The sequence below is a fragment of the Corythoichthys intestinalis genome, chromosome 6 (assembly GCF_030265065.1).
Source record: "Corythoichthys intestinalis isolate RoL2023-P3 chromosome 6, ASM3026506v1, whole genome shotgun sequence".
NCBI classification, from domain to species: Eukaryota; Metazoa; Chordata; class Actinopteri; order Syngnathiformes; family Syngnathidae; genus Corythoichthys; species Corythoichthys intestinalis.
In genome coordinates, this window is record NC_080400.1 from 39,342,291 (window position 1) to 39,365,878 (window position 23,588).

Sequence of the window (23,588 nt, forward strand, 5' to 3'; positions counted from 1 at the left end):
GGTGGAGGGCGGCCCTTGTTTAAGGGAGACACTTGAGCTCAAACTCTAGAGAGATATTTGAAGAAAATGCCTCTTCTCTTCAGAACTCTGACCACTTTGTGCTGCTGTTGGTTGTCCTGTTCACTCACACTGGACCCAGCAGGGAGGAACGTCTGCCACAACCCCAGGTAGCACCATCTTTACTTCATTATCTGATTGAGTTATGAGGTCGGGTGACATTGTGTTTATGAAGCAAGGGAATAAACCCTGTTGGCATCTCACTAAATCTGCAATGGAGTTGTTAATGTTGGTTCAGAGTTCACTTGTTTGTCTGGTTTATGAGAACTTGTTAAATGTCCACTTTGCTGAGCTAATTTAGTTCATAAATGCTTTTACAGGAATCCGTCCACCCTTGTGTGCTGCACGGGCTGGAATCAGGATGGAAAAGAGTGCACGATACGTGAGTTTGACCACATCAATTCAATTTCTGTTATGTATGTCATTTGTATAGGCTTTGGTTATAGTGGTGTCTTGTGTGCATGTGCGTGTGTGTCTGTGTGTGTATATACAGCTATGTGTGAGGGTGAGCAGGCCTGTCTGAAGGATGAACTCTGTGTATATCCTGGAGTGTGTCGCTGTCCACCAGGCTACTATGGAGCGCACTGTAAAACACGTGAGTGGACAAACAATTTTATTGTCCAAGGAGACTTTAATCTTACAAATGGTTAAAGATGATGGATGGGAAAATTATGAAGCTCGCCCATGCAATTAGATCATCATTTGAATGTAGGACAATTGTGGAAAATATTAATGTTTCATGAGTTTGGAATTTAAAAAAGTAAATATATATTTTATCCTTCAAATTCAATTAAAATGTATACACTATTAATTCAGCCTCAATGATTAAAAAAAAAGTTAACAGAAGTTAAAATTTCAAGTCAACCTATTTTACTTGCATTTTCAAGTACACTGATTTGATGTAAAATTTACAAATGCAAGTTATCAATGAAAACTCACTTTTAGTAAGCAAAACTTCTGAATTTGAGCATTTTTTTTTTTTTTTACTTTTAGTAAGCATAACTAAAGTTCAAGTCCATACTGTATCTATAAAACTATCCCGAACCAGATTTGAACCTGGATCTACTGATATTTGTTCTTGCCAGTGAAATTTTCTTTAAAGCATTGTGAGGCAAGGTCTGAGTTCACATAACATTTCACATAAGCAAAACTTAACATTTCAAATTAGCACAACCTATCTTTCAAGTCCTGCTTACTCAGAAATGTAGGTTTTACCCCAAAATGTGATAATTCAAGTTAGCACAACTAATTCTATCACGTTAACGCCAGTGTTGTTTTTTGCAGCAATTTTAATTTTCGTCTTAGTCTTTTGGATGAAAATACTTATTAGTCGCAGTCGATTCAAATTTTGTTCGTATTAGTCTAGTTTTAGTCGACATAACAATAGAGTCTACAAGGATATCACCATTTTCATGATAATACCGTATTGGCCCGAATATAAGATGGCCCTGATTATAAGACGACCCCCTCTTTTTCAAGACTCTAGTTTGAACAAAGACTTTTTGAACACCAAATTAATTTTTATACAGAAAATAATTACAGTACATCCGAAACAAATGATTATAACAATATATTTGAGAGAAAAAGCATATTATTTTGCCTCATTGAAATCTTAATATCTGAACATTTTTAAATATGTAAACTATGCAATCACATTCGTAAACGAATGGCTTCTGGTTTTGACATGAAAATAAACCAACCTATTGTGATAAAACAAAAAATTGCAATAACTGCATTAACCATCAAAGTGAAGTCTAACTGTAACTGTAGTCTTGAAACAAATCTGAATAAGGAAAAACATTGCAATAGAATAATGCAAACTTGTTAAACTTCAGAGTAGCTGAGATCTTTCATAACAGAACATTGCTTCAATGATATCTGGCGCCATCTAGCCTCGTGAATGGGGAGAGTAGCTGTGATCTGTCATGACAGAACATCGCTTCAATGATATCTGGCGCCATCTAGCGTCGTGAATGGCTATAATGTCTAGACCGCGAATATAAGACGACCCCCTCTTTTTCAGTCTAATTTCAATGCAAAAAGCACAGTCTTACATTCAGGCCAGTATGGTAATACACACTCAGTAGGAAAACAGCTCATTATTTGCAATCAATTAAACTCACCTGGACGCTACGAACTGTATGTAAAATGTTTTCCAATAATTTAAGAAGACACTGAGTCACCACGCTACATGCTAATGCGAACGATATGCTAACGCTACAAGTTAGTTTAGTGTGTGATGATCACTCAGCACAGACCTTTAAAGGCTAAAGCAACATGGCATATCAAAGCCAAGTTAAGAAAGCAAAACTTACCAAGCAACACCTGACGCATATGTTTTACAAAAGGAGCCTGGAATGGGCACAGGCTTACTCACATGTGTGTGAGATGGGGGGTCGGGGGGAGGTGCAGCACCTCACATGAGTGACACGATCGAACACTGCTAAATGTGTGCAAACTACACAATCTCCCACATTGTGAATTTATGACGGAAACAATGGCGAATTTTGCACACGACAACTGTCATCCATCTCTTTATGTTTTCGTCTCCCAAGACACGTTTTCTTCGCGTCATCGTGACGTCATTGTCATGAAAAAAATTGTTCGTTGACGAAATATTTTCGTTGTCGTCATCGTTGACGAAAACAACGCTGGTCAACATCATTACAAATAGTCAAAACAAGGCTACTGAACACTGTACAATTTTGTCATAGAATCCTGTAATTACTCTCAGCCTATCAGCGAAGACTGGTAATAATGATCTAAAAAACTCCCTGGTTTGAAATTAAAATGTCCTTAGTGGAATCCCATTGAGGTAGAGCAGGGGTGTCCAAACTTTTTGCAAAGGGGGCCAGATTTGGTGTGGTAAAAATGTGGGGGGGCGACCTTGGCTGTTGTCCTTTACGTAGAACAATATATTTAAGCAAATTTTAGCAAGCCATTCTGTGTGTCACATTTGCTTTATTCATTTATTTTTTTTAATTAATAATTTTAACAATCTCGCAACTAGCCTTTGTGGCGTTCTCTTTCGACTCTCGGGATCTTGCGAAATACTGCTGCTGTGAAATTAAACTAGCTTCAAGTTGCTTCAATTTCTCGCTGCGTATCGTCCCTGTAATCTTGTCATACATGTCAGCGTGTCTTGTTTGGTAATATCGCCTCACATTGAACTCTTTGAAAACAGCGACTGTCTCTTTGCAAATGAGGCAGACACAGTTGTTGCGTATTTTAGTGAAGAAATAGTCCAATTTTCACCTATCCTTGAAGCGTCGGCCGTCGCAGTCAACTTTGTTTTTTGTTGATGATTGTTGCCATTTTAGAAAATTGGAAGTCAAGGGTCACACGGGGTAATGTTGCTTAGAGGGCTGCTGCCTTTTAGTGGGTAAATGAGGAGCATTTAATGTGTAAGCAGTACTGCTGACCAATTTAATAAATCTGTGTGCGGGCCAGACATTATTGATTTTATGACAGAGGCTGGGGGCCGGATGAAATTTGACCAGGGGCCGCATTTGGCCCCCGGGCCGCACTTTGGACATGTCTGAGGTAGAGTCTAGCTGTCTTGAATTTCAGGATGTCCTCCTGAGTTCTGGTCATCAGACTGCCGTCGGGTGTGCCCATGTCACCCACACGGCCGCTGTCACCCGGTCACCGGCGACTGCACCTGCAACCCAAACCGTTGGGGTCCTCTGTGTCAGTACGCCTGCAAATGCGGCCGCCACGGAGTCTGCCATCCCGTGTACGGAAACTGCAGCTGCGACGAGGGTTGGTGGACATCCACTTGTGCCAAGCCGTGCCAGTGTGTCCCGGGGGGCTCGGAGGGTCCCGGCTGCGACCAGCTGACAGGCCGCTGTCAGTGTCGCAAGGGGCACTGGGGGCTGAAGTGTCCTGCCACTTGCAACTGCTACTTGTCACAGTGCAACCAGCGGACCGGCGTTTGCGAGTGCCAAGTCGGCTGGTGGGGGCCCAGCTGTGATCGCCGATGTAACTGCGACCTTACACACGGTAGCTGTGATCCCGCCACGGGACTGTGTGTGTGCCGCCTCGGATTTGAGGGGGACTTCTGCAACCAACCGTGTAAACCTGGGACGTACGGCAGTGGATGTAAAATGAGGTACGATGAGTGACGGAAAGGTTAAAGCTCCTGTTACATATCAACTGTTTTCTCCAATCCTCAGTTGTGGACGCTGTAAAGGCAAAGAAACATGCTCGTCCACTGATGGTTCCTGTGCGGCCTGTGAGCCCGGCTGGAATGGGACACAGTGCGACCACCTGTGCCCGCCTGGTTACTTTGGCGACGGCTGCCAGGAGACGTGCCCAAGATGCAGAAACAATGAGCCATGCGATCCCAAAAGTGGAACATGTTGGAGCTGTAATCCAGGATGGAAAGGACCCAGGTGTGTGAAGCATTGCCTTTAAATTCATTACAGAAAATCCTAATGAGGTACAATACAAAAAGTAGGTAATATATTTTTCATGGTCATGTGTGAAAACAATTTATTGTCATAATACTGTAATTCGCTGTCTGTCTATCTATCTGACGACTATGAATTGCATTGTTGTCAAACTTGGTGGTAGGTTGCATCTTGGCCAGAAGAAGAATATTTTTAAGCCATTGGCCGCAAAATCATTAAAAGTATGAAATAATAATAATAATACATTTTATTTATAGAGCGCTTTTACCGGTGCTCAAAGGCGCTTTACAGTTGAGGGAAAAAAATAAATAAAACTCACACAACGTGAGCAGTACAAAACAATAGAGGAAAGAATTACACATTAAAAGCTAGTTTAAAAAGGTGAGTTTTTAACAATTTTTTGAATGTGGGAAGATCAGAACAGGTGCGGATGGTTTTAGGGAGTGCGTTCCAAAGTGAGGGGGCAGCAATGGAGAAGGCTCTGTCCCCCCAAGTACGGTGTGTTATTTGTGGGGGCAGTGCGAGAATGTTTCCATTAGATGAACGGAGGTGACGGGAGGGGGTGTGGGGACAGAGAAGGTCCGTGAGGTAAGGAGGAGCCAAGTTATTGAGTGCTTTGTATGTGAGAAGGATGATTTTGAAATTTATCCTGTGTGAGATGGGAAGCCAGTGCAGTTTGTGAAGGACGGGGGTAATGTGATTCCTGTAGGGGGTACGGGTGAGAAGGCGTGCAGCGGAGTTCTGGATATATTGTAGTTTATTGAGGAGTTTGGCTGGAGATCCGAAAAGAATGCTGTTACAATAATCGAGTCTGGAGGTGACGAATGCATGTATGAGGGTTTCTGCAGCAGAGTAGGTGAGGGAGGGGCGGAGGCGGGCTATGTTCTTAAGGTGGAAGAAGGCGGTTCTGGTGATGTGGTTGATGTGCTGATCGAATCTTAGTTTATTGTCGAAGATGATACCTAAGTTGCGGGAGTGTGTTGAGATAGGGAGGGTGCAGTTGTCGATGGTAAGGGAGAATTGACTGTTTTTGATGTGAGCTGTAGGGTCTATGATGATTATGTCAGATTTGTTGCTGTTGAGTTGAAGGTAGTTAAGTTGCATCCAGGATTTGATTTCGCTGAAGCAGTTGTGGAGTGTAGTTTTAGTGCTGTGTGAGATGGTTTTAGTGGAGATGTATATTTGGATGTCATCGGCGTAGCAGTGAAATTGCAGTCCAAATTTGCGGATGATCTGACCAAGGGGGAGGATGTAAAGAATGAAGAGGAGGGGGCCAAGAACGGAACCTTGGGGGACACCTTGTGGTAGGGAAGCAGCAGGGGACGTGCAGTTGTTAATGCTGATGAATTGTTGTCGGCCAGTGAGGTAGGAGTGGAACCAGGAAAGTGCAGTGCCAGTGATATGTAGTGATTCTAGTCGGGAGAGCAGGATGGTGTGGTTGATTGTGTCAAAAGCAGCAGTGAGGTCCAGGAGGATGAGGATGGTGAGTTGTCCGGAGTCCGAGGAGAGGAGGATGTCGTTGGTTACTTTGAGAAGTGCTGTTTCGGTGCTATGTTGTGAGCGGAAGCCAGATTGGAAAAGTTCAAATAGCTTATTGTCGGTAAGGTGGGTTCGGAGTTGTGACGCAACTGCCCTTTCCAGTATTTTTGATAGAAAAGGCAGATTTGAAATGGGCCGGTAGTTGGTCGGGATGTCGGGGTCTAAACCAGTTTTCTTTATGATCGGCGTGATGACAGCCAGTTTGAGAAGTTTGGGGACAGAGCCAGAGCGTAGGGAGGTGTTAATGATATCAGTAATAAGTGAGGAGATGACGGGAAGACAGTCTTTTATTAGAACAGAGGGAATGGGATCTAGGGTGCAGGTGGCAGTTTTCATTCCAGACATAATGGTTGTAAGTTGAGTGGATGTTATTGGAGAAAGCTCAGTGAGTTCCTGGATAGTTGTGGGCGTAGAGGCAGATGGTAAAAAAGATGGAGGGGAAGGTGGAGCAGTAGACTGGATCCTGGAGGTGTTTAGGTTACTGTAAATGTTGTCTATTTTTGTTTGGAAAGATGAGAGAAATAATAAACACTTTTCAGGAGTGAATGAAGTAGAGGTGTTGTCATGCGGTTTGAGCAATGAGTTGATGGTGGAAAAGAGAGCCTTAGAATTGTTGGAGGCAGAACGAATAATGTTGGCATAGTGGGTGGTTCGGGCAGTGTTGATTGCTTCTTTGTATTGCAGTAAGTGGTCTTTGTATGCTAGTAGATGAACTGTTAAGCCGGTTTTCTTATGGAGTCTTTCGAGTTGTCTTTTCCTGGTCTTCATCAGGCGGAGAGTGGGTGTATACCAAGGGGCAGAGTGAGTAAAGGAGACTGTTTTTGTTTTAAGGGGGGCAAGCTGATTTAAGCAGGAAGAGAGTATGGTGTCATAATATTTTACCAGGATAGTGGGGTCATTAGTTGACGGGGGGGGCGAGGTGGATAGATAGTTGGTGAGTGAGGCTGTTAAAGCTGTGGGAGAGATGGATTTAAGATTCCTGAAAATTATCGTGCGGTTTTGTTTGGTAATGGGAATAGGAGTGTCTATGTCCATAGTGATAGCTAGGTGATCAGAGATGTGAAGGTTATAGCTGTTTAAGTGCTGGATATTAAGATTAGTGGAGCAGACTAAATCGAGTATGTGACCATGACTGTGTGTGGGGAAATTAATATGCTGAGTGAAATTCAGGCATTGTAGTAGATCAAGAAATTCAGTGGCCAGAAATAACATGAATCAGACACAAATAATGGTTTCTGCAACGAGGCATCGTCATTGCCATGGGAACCAACAAGTCCCCATTCGTTGAAAGAAAAATTTAATTTTTTCCATTTAAATTCTCTACAGAAAGAAATGGCTTTAAAACCTAAGTTAAGCTAAAAATTAGGGCTGTCAAACGATTACAATTTTTACTCGAGTTATTTACAGCTTAAAAATTAATTAATCGTAATTCAAACCCTCTATAAAATATGCCATATTTTTCTGAAAAATTATTGTTGGAATGGAAAGATAAGACACAAGATGGATATATACATTCAACATACGGTACATAGGTACTGTATTTTTATATCATAACAATAAATCAACAAGATGGCATTAACATTATTAACATTCTGTTAAAGCGATCCATGGATAGAAAAACTTGTAGTTCTTAAAAGATAAATGTTTGTACAAGTTATAGAAATTTTATATCAAAACCCCTTAATGTTTTCGTTTTAATTAGAATTGTAAAATTTTCAATCAAAAAATAAACTAGTAGCCCGCCATTGTTGATGTCAATAATTACACATTGCTCATGGGTGCTGAAGCCCATAAAATCAGTCGCACCCAAGCGCCAGCAGAAAGCGACAAAACTCCAAAAAACACAAGTGGACATTGCACTGTGCTGTCATTTTAATCTGAGCGGGGCATGTGCGTTAATTAATAAGAAATTAAATTTTTTTGTCAAGAATCAACAACAAGTGGGACACAATCGTGAAGTGGAACAACATTTATTGATAATTTAAACTTTTTTAACAAATAAAAAACTGAAAAGTGGGGCGTGCAATATTATTCGGCCCCTTTACTTTCAGTGCAGCAAACTCACTCCAGAAGTTCAGTGAGGATCTCTGAATGATCCAATGTTGTCCTAAATGACCGATGATGATAAATAGAATCCACCTGTGTGTAATCAAGTCTCCGTATAAATGCACCTGCTCTTTGATAGTCTCAGGGTTCTGTTTAAAGTGCAGAGAGCATTATGAAAACCAAGGAACACACCAGGCAGGTCCGAGATACTGTTGTGGAGAAGTTTAAAGCCGCATTTGGATACAAAAAGATTTCCCAAGCTTTAAACATCTCAAGGAGCACTGTGCAAGCCATCATATTGAAATGGAAGGAGCATCAGACCACTGCAAATCTACCAAGACCCGGCCGTCCTTCCAAACTTTCTTCTCAAACAAGGAGAAAACTGATCAGAGATGCAGCCAAGAGGCCCATGATCACTCTGGATGAACTGCAGAGATCTACAGCTGAGGTGGGAGAGTCTGTCCATAGGATAACAATCAGTCGTACACTGCACAAATCTGGCCTTTATGGAAGAGTGGCCAGAAGAAAGCCATTTCTCAAAGATATCCATAAAAAGTCTCGTTTAAAGTTTGCCACAAGCCACCTGGGAGACACACCAAACATGTGGAAGAAGGTGCTCTGGTCAGATGAAACCAAAATTGAACTTTTTGCCCACAGTGCAAAACGATATGTTTGGCGTAAAAGCAACACAGCTCATCACCCTGAACACACCATTCCCACTGTCAAACATGGTGGTGGCAGCATCATGGTTTGGGCCTGCTTTTCTTCAGCAGGGACAGGGAAGATGGTTAAAATTGACGGGAAGATGGATGCAGCCAAATACAGGAACATTCTGGAAGAAAACCTGTTGGTATCTGCACAAGACCTGAGACTGGGATGGAGATTTATCCTCCAACAGGACAATGATCCAAAACATAAAGCCAAATCTACAATGGAATGGTTAAAAAATAATCGTATCCAGGTGTTAGAATGGCCAAGTCAAAGTCCAGACCTGAATCCAATCGAGAATCTGTGGAAAGAGCTGAAGATTGCTGTTCACAAACACTCTCCATCCAACCTCACTGAGCTCGAGCTGTTTTGCAAGGAAGAATGGGCAAGAATGTCAGTCTCTCGATGTGCAAAACTGATAGAAACATACCCCAAGCGACTTGCAGCTGTAATTGGAGCGAAAGGTGGCGCTACAAAGTATTAACGCAAGGGGGCCGAATAATATTGCACGCCCCACTTTTCAGTTTTTTATTTGTTAAAAAAGTTTAAATTATCCAATAAATTTTGTTCCACTTCACGATTGTGTCCCACTTGTTGTTGATTCTTGACAAAAAATTAAAATTTTATATCTTTATGTTTGAAGCCTGAAATGTGGCGAAAGGTTGCAAGGTTCAAGGGGGCCGAATACTTTTGCAAGGCACTGTATAAGTGATCCTGCGGCTGCAAATTGTGTCAATGCTTTTCAGATGCGTCTACCAGTCATATTATCTAACTCACAGATTTCCGGGCGGTAAAAATGATTTGTGTGTGGCTATAATGCTGCGACCGAGAGACCGGAGTTGAACCCACAGCTAGTTCCAAATAATCGATTAAGTACTATCATACTCATATTTGTACCTATTGCATTAGTCGATGAGTATTAACTTATTGGCTGCCATTGATGACAATAGATATCCTATCCATTGGGAATGAAACATGATCAATCAAACCAGGGGTGCCCAAGTCCGGTCTTTGAGAGCCCCTATCCAGCTTGTGTTCCATGTCTCCATCCTCCAACACACCTGAATAAAATATTCAGGATCGTTATCAAGCTCCTGCACAGCTTGCTGATGAGCTGATTGTTTGATTCAGGTGTGTTAAAGGTATGGTTGCCACCTTTCAGAAATAGAAATAATGGACGCCTCCCTCGTGCCCAAAGCCGTACAGGCCACGAAAAAAAAAAGGACATCCCCAAAACTCCTAAAATACATAGAAATGTAGCTATTTATATATATTCCGTTTTGGTTCAATGCGGAACGCAACTTTTTAATTCCCAATTCGGAACGATTCCTTATTTAAAGGGATGGGTGGCAAGCCTAGTTAAAGGAGGGAGGCATGGAAAACAAGCTGGATAGGGGTTCTCGAGGACCGGATTTGGGGATCCCTGGTGTGATTGATCATGTGATGAAAACGTAAACATTAACAATCGTTTTATTTATTACCTTTGAATTATCATTCATTTTGTTTTGTTTTCTTAAAAGATATTTCATAACCCTTGTCTTGTGTTAGAAATCAGCCCATATTTTTGCTAGTGAATAAAATTTGATCTGTAAATTAACTTGGCCTGAAAACACTAAACCTTCGCAGTAAATTGTTTTCGGGTCAAGACCGGCCAGTTTTCAAGTTTCAAAGTACTTTCAAAGTACCATTGATTTTTGCATATAAAAATTTAAAAACGGGTCAATTCTGACCCTAACACAATACGAGAGTTAACTTATTCAATTCAATTCAATTCAATTTTATTTGTATAGCCCTAAATCACAACAAGGTTGTCTCAAAGGGCTTTGCAGAGGCAATATGATACACAGTCAGAAACAGTAGATGAATTAAATAAAGTTCTAATCCAAGTCCTGGGCATCCCTCATCCTTAGACCCCCCCATGTCGGCAAGGAAAAACTCCAAAATCCCTTTGGAAAAAATGAGAAACCTTGGGGAGAACCACAGTCAGGAGAGATCCACTCCCAGGACGGATAGACAAGATGCACCAGGACTGCTAATGGGAATTAGCAGACAGAGTTAAAGTTTATAGAGATGCAATAGAGTGAGGGAACAAGAGGAGGTCCATCTAGCCAGATGAGACGGGGGGGCAATGAGGACGTCCATCCAGCCAGGGGTCCGGAGAGTCAGGAGGCTGCGCCTGAAAAATAGCCCCTCCCCTGAGGGGAGGGGGAAAGGGGACACCAGGTGACTAGTGATGAAGAGACTAGTCAACTAGATATTAAAATTAGAAAAGAGAAATAAAGTAAGACACGTGGTAGGTAAGGTGAGAAAAAGGAGATAGGACTCAGTGGCTGTACTTCACCCAGCATTATAGCTTCTAGTGCAGCTTAGACTGAACTGTGAGTCCTGTCCGATTTCAACTAGCCTGACCATAAGCTTTGTCGAATAGGAACGTTTTTAGTCTAATCTTAAATGTACAGACTGTGTCAGCTTCATTAATACTAGCTGGAAGCTGATTCCATAAGACAGGAGCTTGGTAGCTAAAGGCTATAGCGCCTACTGTACTTTTAGAAACCCTGGAAACTATCAGTAGACCTGCATTCTGAGAATGGAGTGTTCTGTTGGGGCAGTATGGAACCAGAGCATTGGTGAGATAAGATGGCCCCAAACCATTCATGGTCTTAAATGCAAGAAGGAGGATTTTAAATGTAATTCTAAACTCGACTAGAAGCCAGTGAAGGGCCTGGAGCACAGGGGTGAGCTCTCTTCTATTCGTTCCTGTTAAAAGTCTTGCTGCTGCGTTCTGGACTAGCTGAAGACCTTTTAGAGAACTTTTAGGACAAGCTGCAAGTAGGGAGTTACAGTAATCCAATCTAGATGTAACAAACGTGTGAATTAATTTTTCTGCATCGTTTATAGACAAAATATTTCTAATTTTGGCTGTGTTGCACAGGTGAAAAAAGGTTGTTCTGCAGGTTTGTTTAATATGAGCTTTAAATGATAAGTCTGGGTCAGGGCCGGCCCAGCCTATACACAGACTATGTAGCTGCTTAGGGCCCCTGACCACTAGGGGGCCCCCAATCTGGGAATTGTTTAATTTATATTCTATTTTGTTTACTACAGTTTGCTTTATTTGACTTTTGTGAGTTTTGATACTTGATTACAAGCTTACAAAAATAAAAGTTCTTCCTTAACTTCTTTATTTGCTCTTTTAGAAAAAGGTTTGGCGCTATCTACTGTAAGTACTGACAATCATTTGGGGTGAGAAGTTTGAAGTATGCAGTGCAACAAAATCTGATTAATATACAAAATATGGACGTATGGCTTGGATTGCATGTATGGGTTTCACAGTACACTGCGATGAAATGGTGGGCCAAAAATATGGGCCCCTTTGCATTATTTTGCTTAGGGCCCCCAAATGGCCTGGTCTGGGTCAAATATAACTCCTAGGTTTTTAACTGTGGTGCTGGAGGCTACACTTACATTGTCCAGAGTGACTATCTGGGTAGTTAAAGAGTCTCTCACACTTATTGGGCCTATTATAAGGACTTCTGTCTTTTCAGGGTTAAGTAGAAGATAATTTAATTATTGCGTGCCATGGATGGTGATGGACAGCCAATTCATTTAATCTGGGTAGACTGGCAGTGAATGCTGATCTTTCAGTGCCATTGATGGCACTAGACGTCGAATCCATTTTGAGCGAACATTCATTCGCCTGTCCTACTCAAAATGAATTGCACGTCTAGCGCTGTCAATGGCAGCCAATAAGTTAATACAAGAACTCAACCACAAATCAGTGTGTTTGATAAATATCGAAGAAGAAAAAAAGTCAGTTTTCTTTTTACAGGTTATTTTTTTCTCTTAGTGAACAGGAGATGGCGACACACAATTCAGGAACAAAAAGAAGACAATAATGACCTAAGATAAATATGTTAATTAAGGAAAGAATAATTAAAAGCCAGGACAAATGTCCCCAAGAGCTCCACTGGTGCCTTCAAGAAGATATCCCTGAACTCTCAATGCATACACTTGTTATTTCCAATGGGAATAGGCAGGCCCCCATGTTAACCCATGAAGTAGATCACAAGAAAGTGGAATTTTACTAGGCATCTGTGTTATCTGTTTATGACCCTGCTTCAGAGAAGACGCTGAGAGCTGAACAAATCTTTATCTGGAACAAACTGATATACTGTAGGAATGAATGTACCAAGTACAATTAAAAAAAAAAAAAAAAAACATAATGGGGACAAATATCTACAATATCAATCAATACTAAGAGTGACTGTATATGCTCATTAATTCAACTGGGTCATCATTCCCTCCTACCAGGTGCGAGGTGGCCTGCTCCGACAGGACGTATGGAGAGGCTTGCCGCTTCCTGTGCAGCCCGTGTTACCATGGTGACTGCCATCACGTGACAGGAAAATGTGTCTGTCAGCCGGGCTTTCAGGGGGAGAGGTACGCTGTGTTTCTCTTAACCCGCAGACACACAAAGTCAGAACAACATCACCTTTAGTCCAATTCATCCACATTTATACTTTGATTTTCACACACTTCTAGTCTCTTTTCTAATATGTTATGTTCAGGAGGCATAGAAATTGGCTCATTGCAGTACAAAATTGTGACAGTACTTATCATTTTTATGGGGCGTTCTTTTACAAGCCACATAAAAAAGATGTGAAGGGCAACATCTTTATATAATTCCAGGAAGATGAGATCATTCCAATTCTTCTGGGCTGCACACTCAGCACACGTGTCACCTGTTTCAAAGCCTTGGATTGATAAATACAGGCAGCAGTTCTTGCATACCCAGCAACATTTTAGAGCCACTGCGGAGGAGTGGACCATTTTTTCACAGGTCATCATCAATAATCAGATCATCTCTATGTATATGAAGGGAGTTTAATCTAAAGCATGAGCTAAGTGCTTAATAAAGATGTTTAAATGAATGCAGGAATTATATACAGTATTTAAGGTTTTTCATCCATTGCTGGGATTTACTTTCATTTTAATAATTTTCCCCCCTCCATAGAAGTGGCAGCTTGATTAAGAATACTTTTAGAAGAATTTATTAGTAACATGACTCTGCATCTACATACAAACATACAAGTCAAGGAAAGGACAAAGCAAAAGAAATGCCCATTTTATGTTCCGCTCGCTGGCATCCGGCCTTTGCTCAGCCATTTTATTGTCACTTGTATAAAAATAGATTATGACTCATCACTTAAGTACAGAGGCCATATATCTTTGCTGTGGTGAAATGACATCATCGTTTTTTTGTTTTTTTTTATATTCGAATCCTTTGCAGTTGTAATAATACGTGCTCCGTCGCTTATTTTGGGCTCAACTGTTCCTCGGTCTGTGATTGTGGAGAAGGCGTTGGCTGCCACCCGGTCACTGGTTCCTGCCCAAACAGTATGTCCATATATCTACTCATCCCTTCAACCCCTGTCTATGCATGTATGCATAATGTGTGTGTTCTAAATGGGTGTCAGGTGGCCGAAGCGCTCTATTGGCAGGCCTACTGGTTCCTCTCCTCCTGTTGCTCCTTGCTATCTTCTGCTGCTGTCTTTGTTGTGGAGGAGGTCCAGCAGATGGTAAAGACAGGTAAGGTGTCACTACATACCAGAGGTTGCGCTAGACATTTTCGTTGTCTGTCATTTTGACTGACAGGGTCATAAAAATCCGGTCATAATCAATTTTTACCCGTCACTTAAATTTTTAAAATGATAATGATGACATATTCAATAGTATTTAGTTTTCATTCATTTTTAATTAATATTGTAACGCTTGCTTGGCGGCGAAAAATTAGACACGGAAGTCGTGGTATTTTTCTCCCTCTTTTTACTCTGCTTACCACCAACAACACCAACAAAACAACAACTCCGCCCCCAAAGAAAAAGAGGCAACTATATAGACCCCAATCACCAACGTCACACAATGATCTTAATTGTGGTTGTCAGCCCAAAATCTTCTAAATATATATTAAATGCATCTTACCAGATATAAAACTAAAACTACTACATAGTCTGTGGTGATCGTTTGGTGCCCAGATTTCCTGTCGAATTACAGCAGTCCATCTCGCTCTCCTCTTCGGGTCTCTCAGAATACGGTAGAACTTCAAGTCTCTCCGTCTATCTTCTCTGTTACTGCAACCAACCGCCACACAAGCCTTCACCATTTTGATTATTAATGTTAACGAGCAGAAAAACACGCCGTAATAGGAGGCATGTACGTAGCGGTAATGTGTAAACACGACGAGCTGACACACAATATGGCGGCTCCAGTCAGGGGGGCGGAGTTGTGATGTCATGTGATTGGGGTCTATACACAGGCAGCAATCTAGTCCACCAGTTGGATGACGTGCTGGCACACCGGATGCACCAATAAGAACCTCGCGTTGATGTGTCAATCACGGTGCCGCCGCCAGACCCCGGTGACGCGACAATATTCTGACAGAATAGCCAACGACGTCATGCATTAAGAGAGACAATAGCTAATTAATATGCTCACTCGCCACCCTGTGGTCTGGGGTGTGAACTGCAACCTGTCAAAATGACGGACGGACTTCAGTTTTTTCCGTCACCGTTTTAAAAAACCGGTCAACGACGGAAAATATTCAGTTAACGCGATTCCTGCTACATACAAGTATTTACATTCCAATACAGCTGAACTATGGATTCTTTATTCCTCATACTTGTTATTTGCATCTCAAAGTGGTCACTACCATGGGCATCTATTCAGAAGTTATCATTGTGTTAACTCATTCTGTGCCAGCCCAGGTCACAGAGTACAGTGGGGCAAATAAGTATTTAGTCAACCACCAATTGTGCAAGTTCTCCTACTTAAAAAGATTAGAGAGGCCTGTAATTGTCAAAATGGGTAAACCTCAACCATGAGACAGAATGTGGGCGAAGAAAAAGAAAATCCCATTGTTTGATTTTTAAAGAATTTATTTCCAAATTAGAGTGGAAAATAAGTATTTGGTCACCTACAAACAAGCAAGATTTCTGGCTGTCAAAGAGGTCTAACTTCTTCTAACGAGGTCTAACGAGGCTCCACTCCTTACCTGTATTAATGGAACCTGTTTTAACTCATTATAAAAGACACCTGTCCACAAGCTCAGTCAGTCACACTCTAAACTCCACTATGGCCAAGACCAAAGAGCTGTCGAAGGACACCAGAGACAAAATTGTAGACCTTCACCAGGCTGGGAAGACTGAATCTGCAATAGGTAAAACGCTTGGTGTCAAAAAATCAACTGTGGGAGCAATTATTAGAAAATGGAAGACATACAAGACCACTGATAATCTCCCTCGATCTGGGACTCCATGCAAGATCTCATCCCGTGGCGTCAAAATGATAACAATAACAGTGAGAAAAAATCCCAGAACCACACGAGGAGACCTAGTGAATGACCTACAGAGAGCTGGGACCACACTAACAAAGGCTACTATAAGTAACACAATGCGTTGCCAGGGACTCAAATCCTGCACTGCCAGACATGTCCCCCTGCTAAAGAAAGTACATGCCCAGGCCCGTCTTTGGTTCGCTAGAGAGCATTTGGATGATCCAGAAGAGGACTGGAAGAATGTGTTATGATCAGATGAAACCAAAATAGAACTATTTGGTAGAAACACAGGTTCTCGTGTTTAGAGGAGAAAGAATACTGAATTGCATCCGAAGAACACCATACCCACTGTGAAGCATGGGGGTGGAAACATCATGCTTTCGGGCTGTTTTTCTGCAAAGGGACCAGGACGACTGATCTGTGTAAAGAAAAAAATGAATGGGGCCATGTATCGAGAGATTTTGAGTAAATATCTCCTTCCATCAGCAAGGGCATTGAAGATGAGACGTGCCTGGGTCTTTCAGCATGACAATGATCCCAAACACACAGCCAGGGCAACAAAGGAGTGGCTTTGTAAGAAGCATTTCAAGGTCCTGGAGTGGCCTAGCCAGTCTCCAGATCTCAACCCCAAAGAAACTCTGTGGAGGGAGTTGAAAGTCCGTGTTGCCCAACGACAGCCCCAAAACATCACTGCTCTAGAGGAGATCTTCATGGAGGAATGGGCCAAAATACCAGCAACAGTGTGTGAAAAGCTTGTGAAGAGTTACAGAAAACGTTTGGCCTCCGTTATTGCCAACAAAGGGTACATAAAAAAGTATTGAGATGAACTTTTGGTATTGACCAAATACTTATTTTCCACCATGGTTTGCAAATAAATTCTTTAAAAATCAAACAATGTGATTTTCTGTTTCTTTTTTCCACACTCTGTCTCTCATGGTTGAGGTTTACCCAAGTTGACAATTACAGGCCTCTCTAATATTTTCAAGTGGGAGAACTTGCACAATTAGTGGTTGACTAAATAATTATTTGCCCCACTGTATGTGTTGTAGTAGTAAAAGAAGGAACTTTATTTTGAAAACGCATATAAATGGCAGTAGACGTCCGAACCATTTCCTACTTAAAACGGATTGGACACACATTGCAGTCAATACTGTTGGTCAGATCGTGTTTTGTTACAGAGACTGATGTGGGAGCGTCCCCGACGTTGTACCTGCAGTCAAATCAAGCTCATCAAAACTGTATTTAAGCCCAGGTGATCCAAGAGAAGTATTAACTTGCTGGGCACCATTCGACACCTTTTTGCATTTGCTAGCTTGTACGTCTGAGCCCTTGTTTTGTCTACGTTGTGCTGGTATTTGAGTGTATTTGTTTTGTTGTCTTATCAGCTCTCTGCTTACCGCTTAGGTTAGTATTATTCATCCCCGTCGACCTACTGTCGTTGACCCATTGTGTTATTTCCCCTTTTCCGCGATCGCGTGCAATTTTGTTTGTATTTAATAAACCCCTGAACGCTTCCCTCCGTTGTTTTATGCTTTGAGGTACAACCCTGTTTCCGCAGTTGCAAACCCTAACATTGGCAACAAAAAAACCCACACATTTCCAAAGATGGACGCTGAGTTCTCTTTCTTGGCTCTGCGATCCAGTAGCAATTTAATTCTGTTATGTTTTCAGTTTAATTTAACTATTTCCAGCTTGCTATGTTTATAATTGCGATGCTTGTTTAATGCTTTTCGTCTTACTGCTAAGAAAGAAGAAGTGACGATTGGCCCGCTATGGTATTTACATCATCGGTCATCGTGCTATGACCAGTGAATTTAATGCCCTCTTTCACACACATTGCTTGCCGGGAAAGTCCCGGACATTATACTAAGATGCGACTTGGTAAATGTAAAATCCCGGGATCTAAACTGTGTTCAGGTATATATGAAAGGGGCTATGACAGGCAAACACTGAAGCTATGTAAGGTCACTAAACAACACTAAGATAAAGAATGATGGTTCTCTGTACTACAAATGTTAAAATGGTCTTTTAAAATAGACCCTTGACGACCCTTGGTTGCCACTGATGGCAATGGACGTCCAATCTTTTTTGACTGGAAAGGCTGGCTGTAAATGATCACTGACAACCTGCCCAGTTGAAATGGATTGGGGGCCCAGCGCCGTTAATAGCACTAAAAGATGATTATTCGCTGCCAGTTCAATTGTATAGTTGACTCCTACAGCTGTCAATGACAATCATTGAGGTAATTAAAAAAAAAAAAAAAAATAGAGTACTGTACTTACGGTATTTTTTGGACTATAAGTCACAGTTTTTTTCATAGTTTGGCTGGGGTGCGACTTATAATCAGAAGCGACTTATGTGTGAAATTATTAACACATTATGATATCATTTCAAATGTTATTTTGGTTTTTTGGAGTGACACTGATGGTTTGGTAAACTTGTTAGCATGTTGTTTATGCTATAGTTATCTGAATAACTCTTAATAGCTATGGCCACGTTCGCGTTCTGCCTTTGGCAATGTGTGTTCAATTGTATTATTGACTTTTTTATATTGAATGCATGCTTTTCGTTTGTGGCGCTTTCACGCCCAAGTAGGGGCTCACTCGCACTTGTTTACGCAAAGAAGAGCCCTCACACGCCAGTAGAAGACGGACAGCTACGCAGCGTCTGAGCGAGTGGGTGAGAGAGAGAGAGAAACACAGCTGCGAACCCACGTTCATTGTTTATGCTTGTAAAATATCTCTACAGAGGCAACACCTGTGTGTATCATCTTTTCTGTTGTTGTTGTGTGTTTTCCACCCACAATCGGACACTTAGAGCCAGTTGTTTGAACGATGTGCTAATGCTAGCGAACGCATGCTAACCGTTTGTGTCATTGCTGTAATAGCAGCTAATTATCATTTACCGTATTTACGTTGATGCGAACCTGTTTGGTATCGAGGACAAAATTGATTTGTATTATTTCTATTTTAAGTTTCACTCTTCAAATGATGGTGTCATAACGACAGCCAAAATAAAGTCAGCAAATTATACGGATGTCAAACATCGTCATTTGGGAGTTTAGCTCGCTGTACAGCCAGGACCGAGCTGTAGCGTCCTGGTGAGGACAGTATATTCGCATTTCGTTCGTCATACTGTACACTTATTCAGCCTGTTGTTCTCTAATGTATTTTTAATAGGACTGTCAAAAGATTAAAATTTTTAATCGAGTTAACTACAGCTTAAAAATTAATCGTAATTAATCGCAATTAATCGCAATTCAAACCATCTATAAAATATGCCATATTTTTTTGTAAATTATTGTTGGAATGGAAAGATAAGACACAAGATAGATATATAAATTCAAAATACAGTACATAAGGACTATTTGTTTATTATAACAATAAATCAACAAGATGGCATTAACATTATTAACATTCTGTCAAAGCGATCCATGGATAGAAAGACTTGTAGTTCTTAAAAGAAAAATGTTAGTACAAGTTATAGAAATTTTATATTAAAACCCCTCTTAATGTTTTCGTTTGAATAAAATTTGTAACATTTTCAATCAAAAAATAAACTAGTAGTCCGCCATTGTTGATGTCAATAATTACTTACACAATGCTCATGGGTGCTGAAGCCTATAAAATCAGTCGCACCCAAGCGCCAGCAGAGGGCGGCAAAACTCCATAAAACACAATTAACAAGCAGTTCACTGTACTGTCATTTAAATCTGTCTGAGCGGGGGGGAGAGCGTTAATTGCGTCAAATATTTTAACGTGATTAATTTAAAAAATTAAGTAACGCCCATAAACGCGATAATTTTGACAGCCCTAATTTTTAAATTAAATTGCCTTTCAAGATGACATATCTGTTCTCTGTGTTGGATTTTATCAAGTAAATTTCCCCCAAAAATGTGACTTATACTCTGGTGCAACCTATATATGTTTTCCTCTTCGTTGGGCATTTTATGGCTGGTGCGACTTATACTCAGGTGCGACTTATAGTCCGAAAAATACGGTACTAACGTCCTAAAATCAACAAATGTTTCGTCTTCCTTTTCAGGAGGACTGTAGCAGATGGAGGGCTGTCAGTACGGATGAAATATCACGTCTACAGTGTCCTGGCTAACATTGGTGCCGCCCTACCTTGCATTTCTGACTGGTCTTCTGGCCTCCCTCGTGTCACTGGTCAGTGTTACACATTATTATAATACTCTAATGCCTTTTCAAAAACGCTTATGATTGGATAGTTGAATTGAATGTGTGTCATATTCCAAATAGTTTCTCACCATGACCCAGAGCTGACTTTCAACCACAGCTTCATTGAGCCTCCTTCCTCCGGCTGGGTGACTGAAGGGTCATCGTTCGACAGTGACGAAGAGGAGGGGGAGGCTCTTTACTGCGTCCCACCGAGAGAAGGTACATTATTTTTCGGACTAGTTGCACCTGAGTTAAAGTTGCACCAGCCAAAAAAATGTAAAAATAAGTGGGAAAAAACAAGCAATTGCGCAAGTTTATACAGTAATAGTTTTCAATTTTTTTAGTTTAGTCTTATTCCCCCCACTCATATTTATGTAAATGCTGGTGAATTCTGCTTTTGGGGATAAAATGTAAAAATTAATGAATCCGTGTTTTTAATTTCAATACATTTCAGTTAGTACAGTTTTAGTTTATTATTATTAGTTTAGTTAACTGAATTCTTTTTTTTCATTCTTAGTTTTTGTCATTTTGTTTGTTACTTCGTTTTCATTAACTATTATAACCTTCCATTGCAGTATACAGTAAATTGTATTTTTGGGGGTAATTTTATTTAATCAGAGACCAAGAACAAATGTACTGATGGATAAAAACAATAAAATGGGAAACAACAGACTAAGCAGTTAGCAAGATGGCCTTGACAACACAAGATTACGTAATTTACAAACGTCTTGATCTCACTCTAAATGTCTATCAAATTAATTAAAGTTTTCATCTTTAGTATAATTTTCTAACAGTTTCTGGAACCAACTCTGGAAGCAGAGAGGACGGCAACAGGGCTCTTCTCTTGGCTGTCAGTGTGATTTAAAAAAAACAAAAAAAAAAAAACAACCCAAAAACACCACCCGGGTATAAGTCGCAGGGCCATGCAGCAAAACATAAGCGGAGTTTGACTTTTGTAGCAGGGGGGACAAAACATGTTGATGACCCCGAAACGCAGTGTCAGCAATAAATTACCCTACAAGATACAGGATATGCTCGGATAGTAGCTTAGGCCATGCTCGTACATACAGGCATCCCAACTGTGTGTGTGGGTGTGTGTGTGCGTGCGTGTGTGAGCACGCGCGTTTTTCTGTCCTACTTAGTGGAGAAGTAGACCCCGCATTCTATTGACTAATATTTGAATATTCCAGCCAGGAATATTCATAATAATGCAATTATATAATAGTACAATTAACATCTTTAGTGGGGTAAACTGAAACTCCGCTCACCATTTTGGCGGTTCTCACCGGCGTTTCATGGTCCACATCTTCAATCCTTGTTTCTAGCTCGGTAGTTATCGCTTTTGAAAGCTGTGGTTTGAAAAAATTATGAATATCCATCTTGCATCTACTGTGCGCAGGTGGTTTTGGCTAAGCAAAGCAAATTACTGTCTCTGAGGTGCTAATCATATGATCCGTTCGAAAAATAATTTGGACCTTTTATGAAATTTTTATGTTCATTTCGTTCATTTTTGTTGTTTCTTTTAGTGCTTCACAACTTTTATAGACAACATTTTACCAGGAAAGTCTTAATTTTAAATTAATATATAGGAAAGTCAAATATATGCAGCAAAACAATATACTGTAACTACAGTATATGTATAAACAGTGGTACCTCTACATACAAAGTTAATTCGTTCCAGGACCTTGTTTGTAAGTCGAAATGGTCGTTTGTCAAGCAGGATTTCCCCATAGGAATACATTATTATTCCATTAAATCATTCTACAGCCCAAAATCCTACACTAAATCCTTAATAAATACTGCTGGTACAATTATAAATGGCAATTACACATAGCAAAACAAATAAAGTACAAATAAAAATCGAATAATATAATAATAATAATAATTCCCGTTATAATGTAACCCATCGGGTTCTAATGTGGCGGATGCTTTTTGCTGTACCTGAAGGCACCGCGTGGCTAACGTGACAGAGAGAGGGAGTGGTGAGCTTGAGTTTACTTTCGTTTTCAATGTTTTCTTGAGAACACCGTCAACTGCGGTAGGTGTTTTGTGTTGGATAAGTTCTGAAATAAATTATAAAAATCTGACGAAGCTGGTGATTTCTTTGCCGATGTTACCACAATAAATTTGCCACCTTAACTTATAAAACTGGCAAACGGTGGTCATCGGAGGACCATGGAGATGTATTATTGAGCCAGTTCACGGATGCGCTCCCCATATTTCTCTATAATTTGCATCTTCATTTAGAGGGTAAATGTCACCTTTTTCCTTGTTCCACCACCTGTACCAACCTTTTTGAAACCTGTGTTGATTTGTCACACGATAAAAATCCGCCGTGTGTTCGTCTGCGGGGCTGTCATGTCGTATTTCGAGCATGTCTTCGGATGTACAGTGGGGAGAACAAGTATTTGATACACTGCCGATTTTGCTGGTTTTCCCACTTGCATAGCATGTTGAGGTCTGTAATTTGTATCATAAGTTCTCTTCAACTGTGAGGGACGGAATCTAATACAAAAAAAAAAAAAACAGAAAATCACGTTGTATGATTTTTAAGTAATAAATTTGCATTTAATTGCATGAAATAAGTATTTGATACATCACAAAAATCGAACTTAATATTTGGTACAGAAACCTTTGTTTGCTATTACAGATACCAAACGTTTCCTGTAGTCCTTGACAAGGTTTGCACACACTGCAGCAGGGATTTTGGCCCACTCCTCCATGCAGATCTTCTCCAGAGCCTTCAGGTTTCGGGGCTGATGCCGGGCAACACGGACTTTCAGCTCCCTCCATAGATTTTCGATCTGGTGACTGGCTAGGCCACTCCAGGACCTTAAGATGCTTCTTACGGAGCCACTCTTTAGTTGCCTTGGCTGTGTGCTTTGGGTCGTTGTCATGCTGGAAGACCCAGCCACGACCCATCTTCAGGGCTCTCACTGAAGGAAGGAGGTTGTCAGCCAAGATCTGGCGATACATAGCCCCATCCATCCTCCCCTCAATACGGTGCAGTCGTCCTGTACCCTTGGCAGAGAAGCAGTCCCAAAAAATGATGTTTCCTCCTCCATGTTTCACGGTTGGGATGGTGTTCTTGGGGTTGTACTCATCCTTCGTTTTCCTCCAAACACGACGAGCCGAGTTTAGACCAAAAAGTTCAATTTTGGTCTCATCCGACCACATGACCTTCTCCCATTGCTCCTCTGGATCATCCAGAAGGTCAGTGGCAAACTTGCAGACGTGCACATGCACTGGCTTCAGCAGCGGGACCTTGCGTGCGCTGTAGGATTTTAATCCATGACGGCGTAATGTGTTTCCAAT

General features: G+C 41.0%; 1 protein-coding gene across 2 annotated transcripts in view; it reads left to right on the forward strand.

Annotated features, from left to right (window-relative positions):
- scarf1 (scavenger receptor class F, member 1) overlaps positions 1 to 23,588 on the forward strand; it is a 25,783-nt gene continuing 2,195 nt past the window's right edge. Inside the window, exons 1-10 of one of the 2 annotated variants that reach the window (XM_057839738.1) lie at positions 1 to 167; positions 378 to 439; positions 551 to 652; positions 3,628 to 4,168; positions 4,233 to 4,451; positions 13,071 to 13,199; positions 14,050 to 14,156; positions 14,237 to 14,348; positions 20,137 to 20,261; positions 20,355 to 20,492. In XM_057839738.1, the coding sequence (XP_057695721.1) occupies positions 67 to 167; positions 378 to 439; positions 551 to 652; positions 3,628 to 4,168; positions 4,233 to 4,451; positions 13,071 to 13,199; positions 14,050 to 14,156; positions 14,237 to 14,348; positions 20,137 to 20,261; positions 20,355 to 20,492 (1,636 nt within the window). In that variant the 5' untranslated portion in view covers positions 1 to 66. The remainder of the gene's footprint in view (positions 168 to 377; positions 440 to 550; positions 653 to 3,627; positions 4,169 to 4,232; positions 4,452 to 13,070; positions 13,200 to 14,049; positions 14,157 to 14,236; positions 14,349 to 20,136; positions 20,262 to 20,354; positions 20,493 to 23,588) is intronic. The other variant, XM_057839739.1, reaches the window with a different exon arrangement.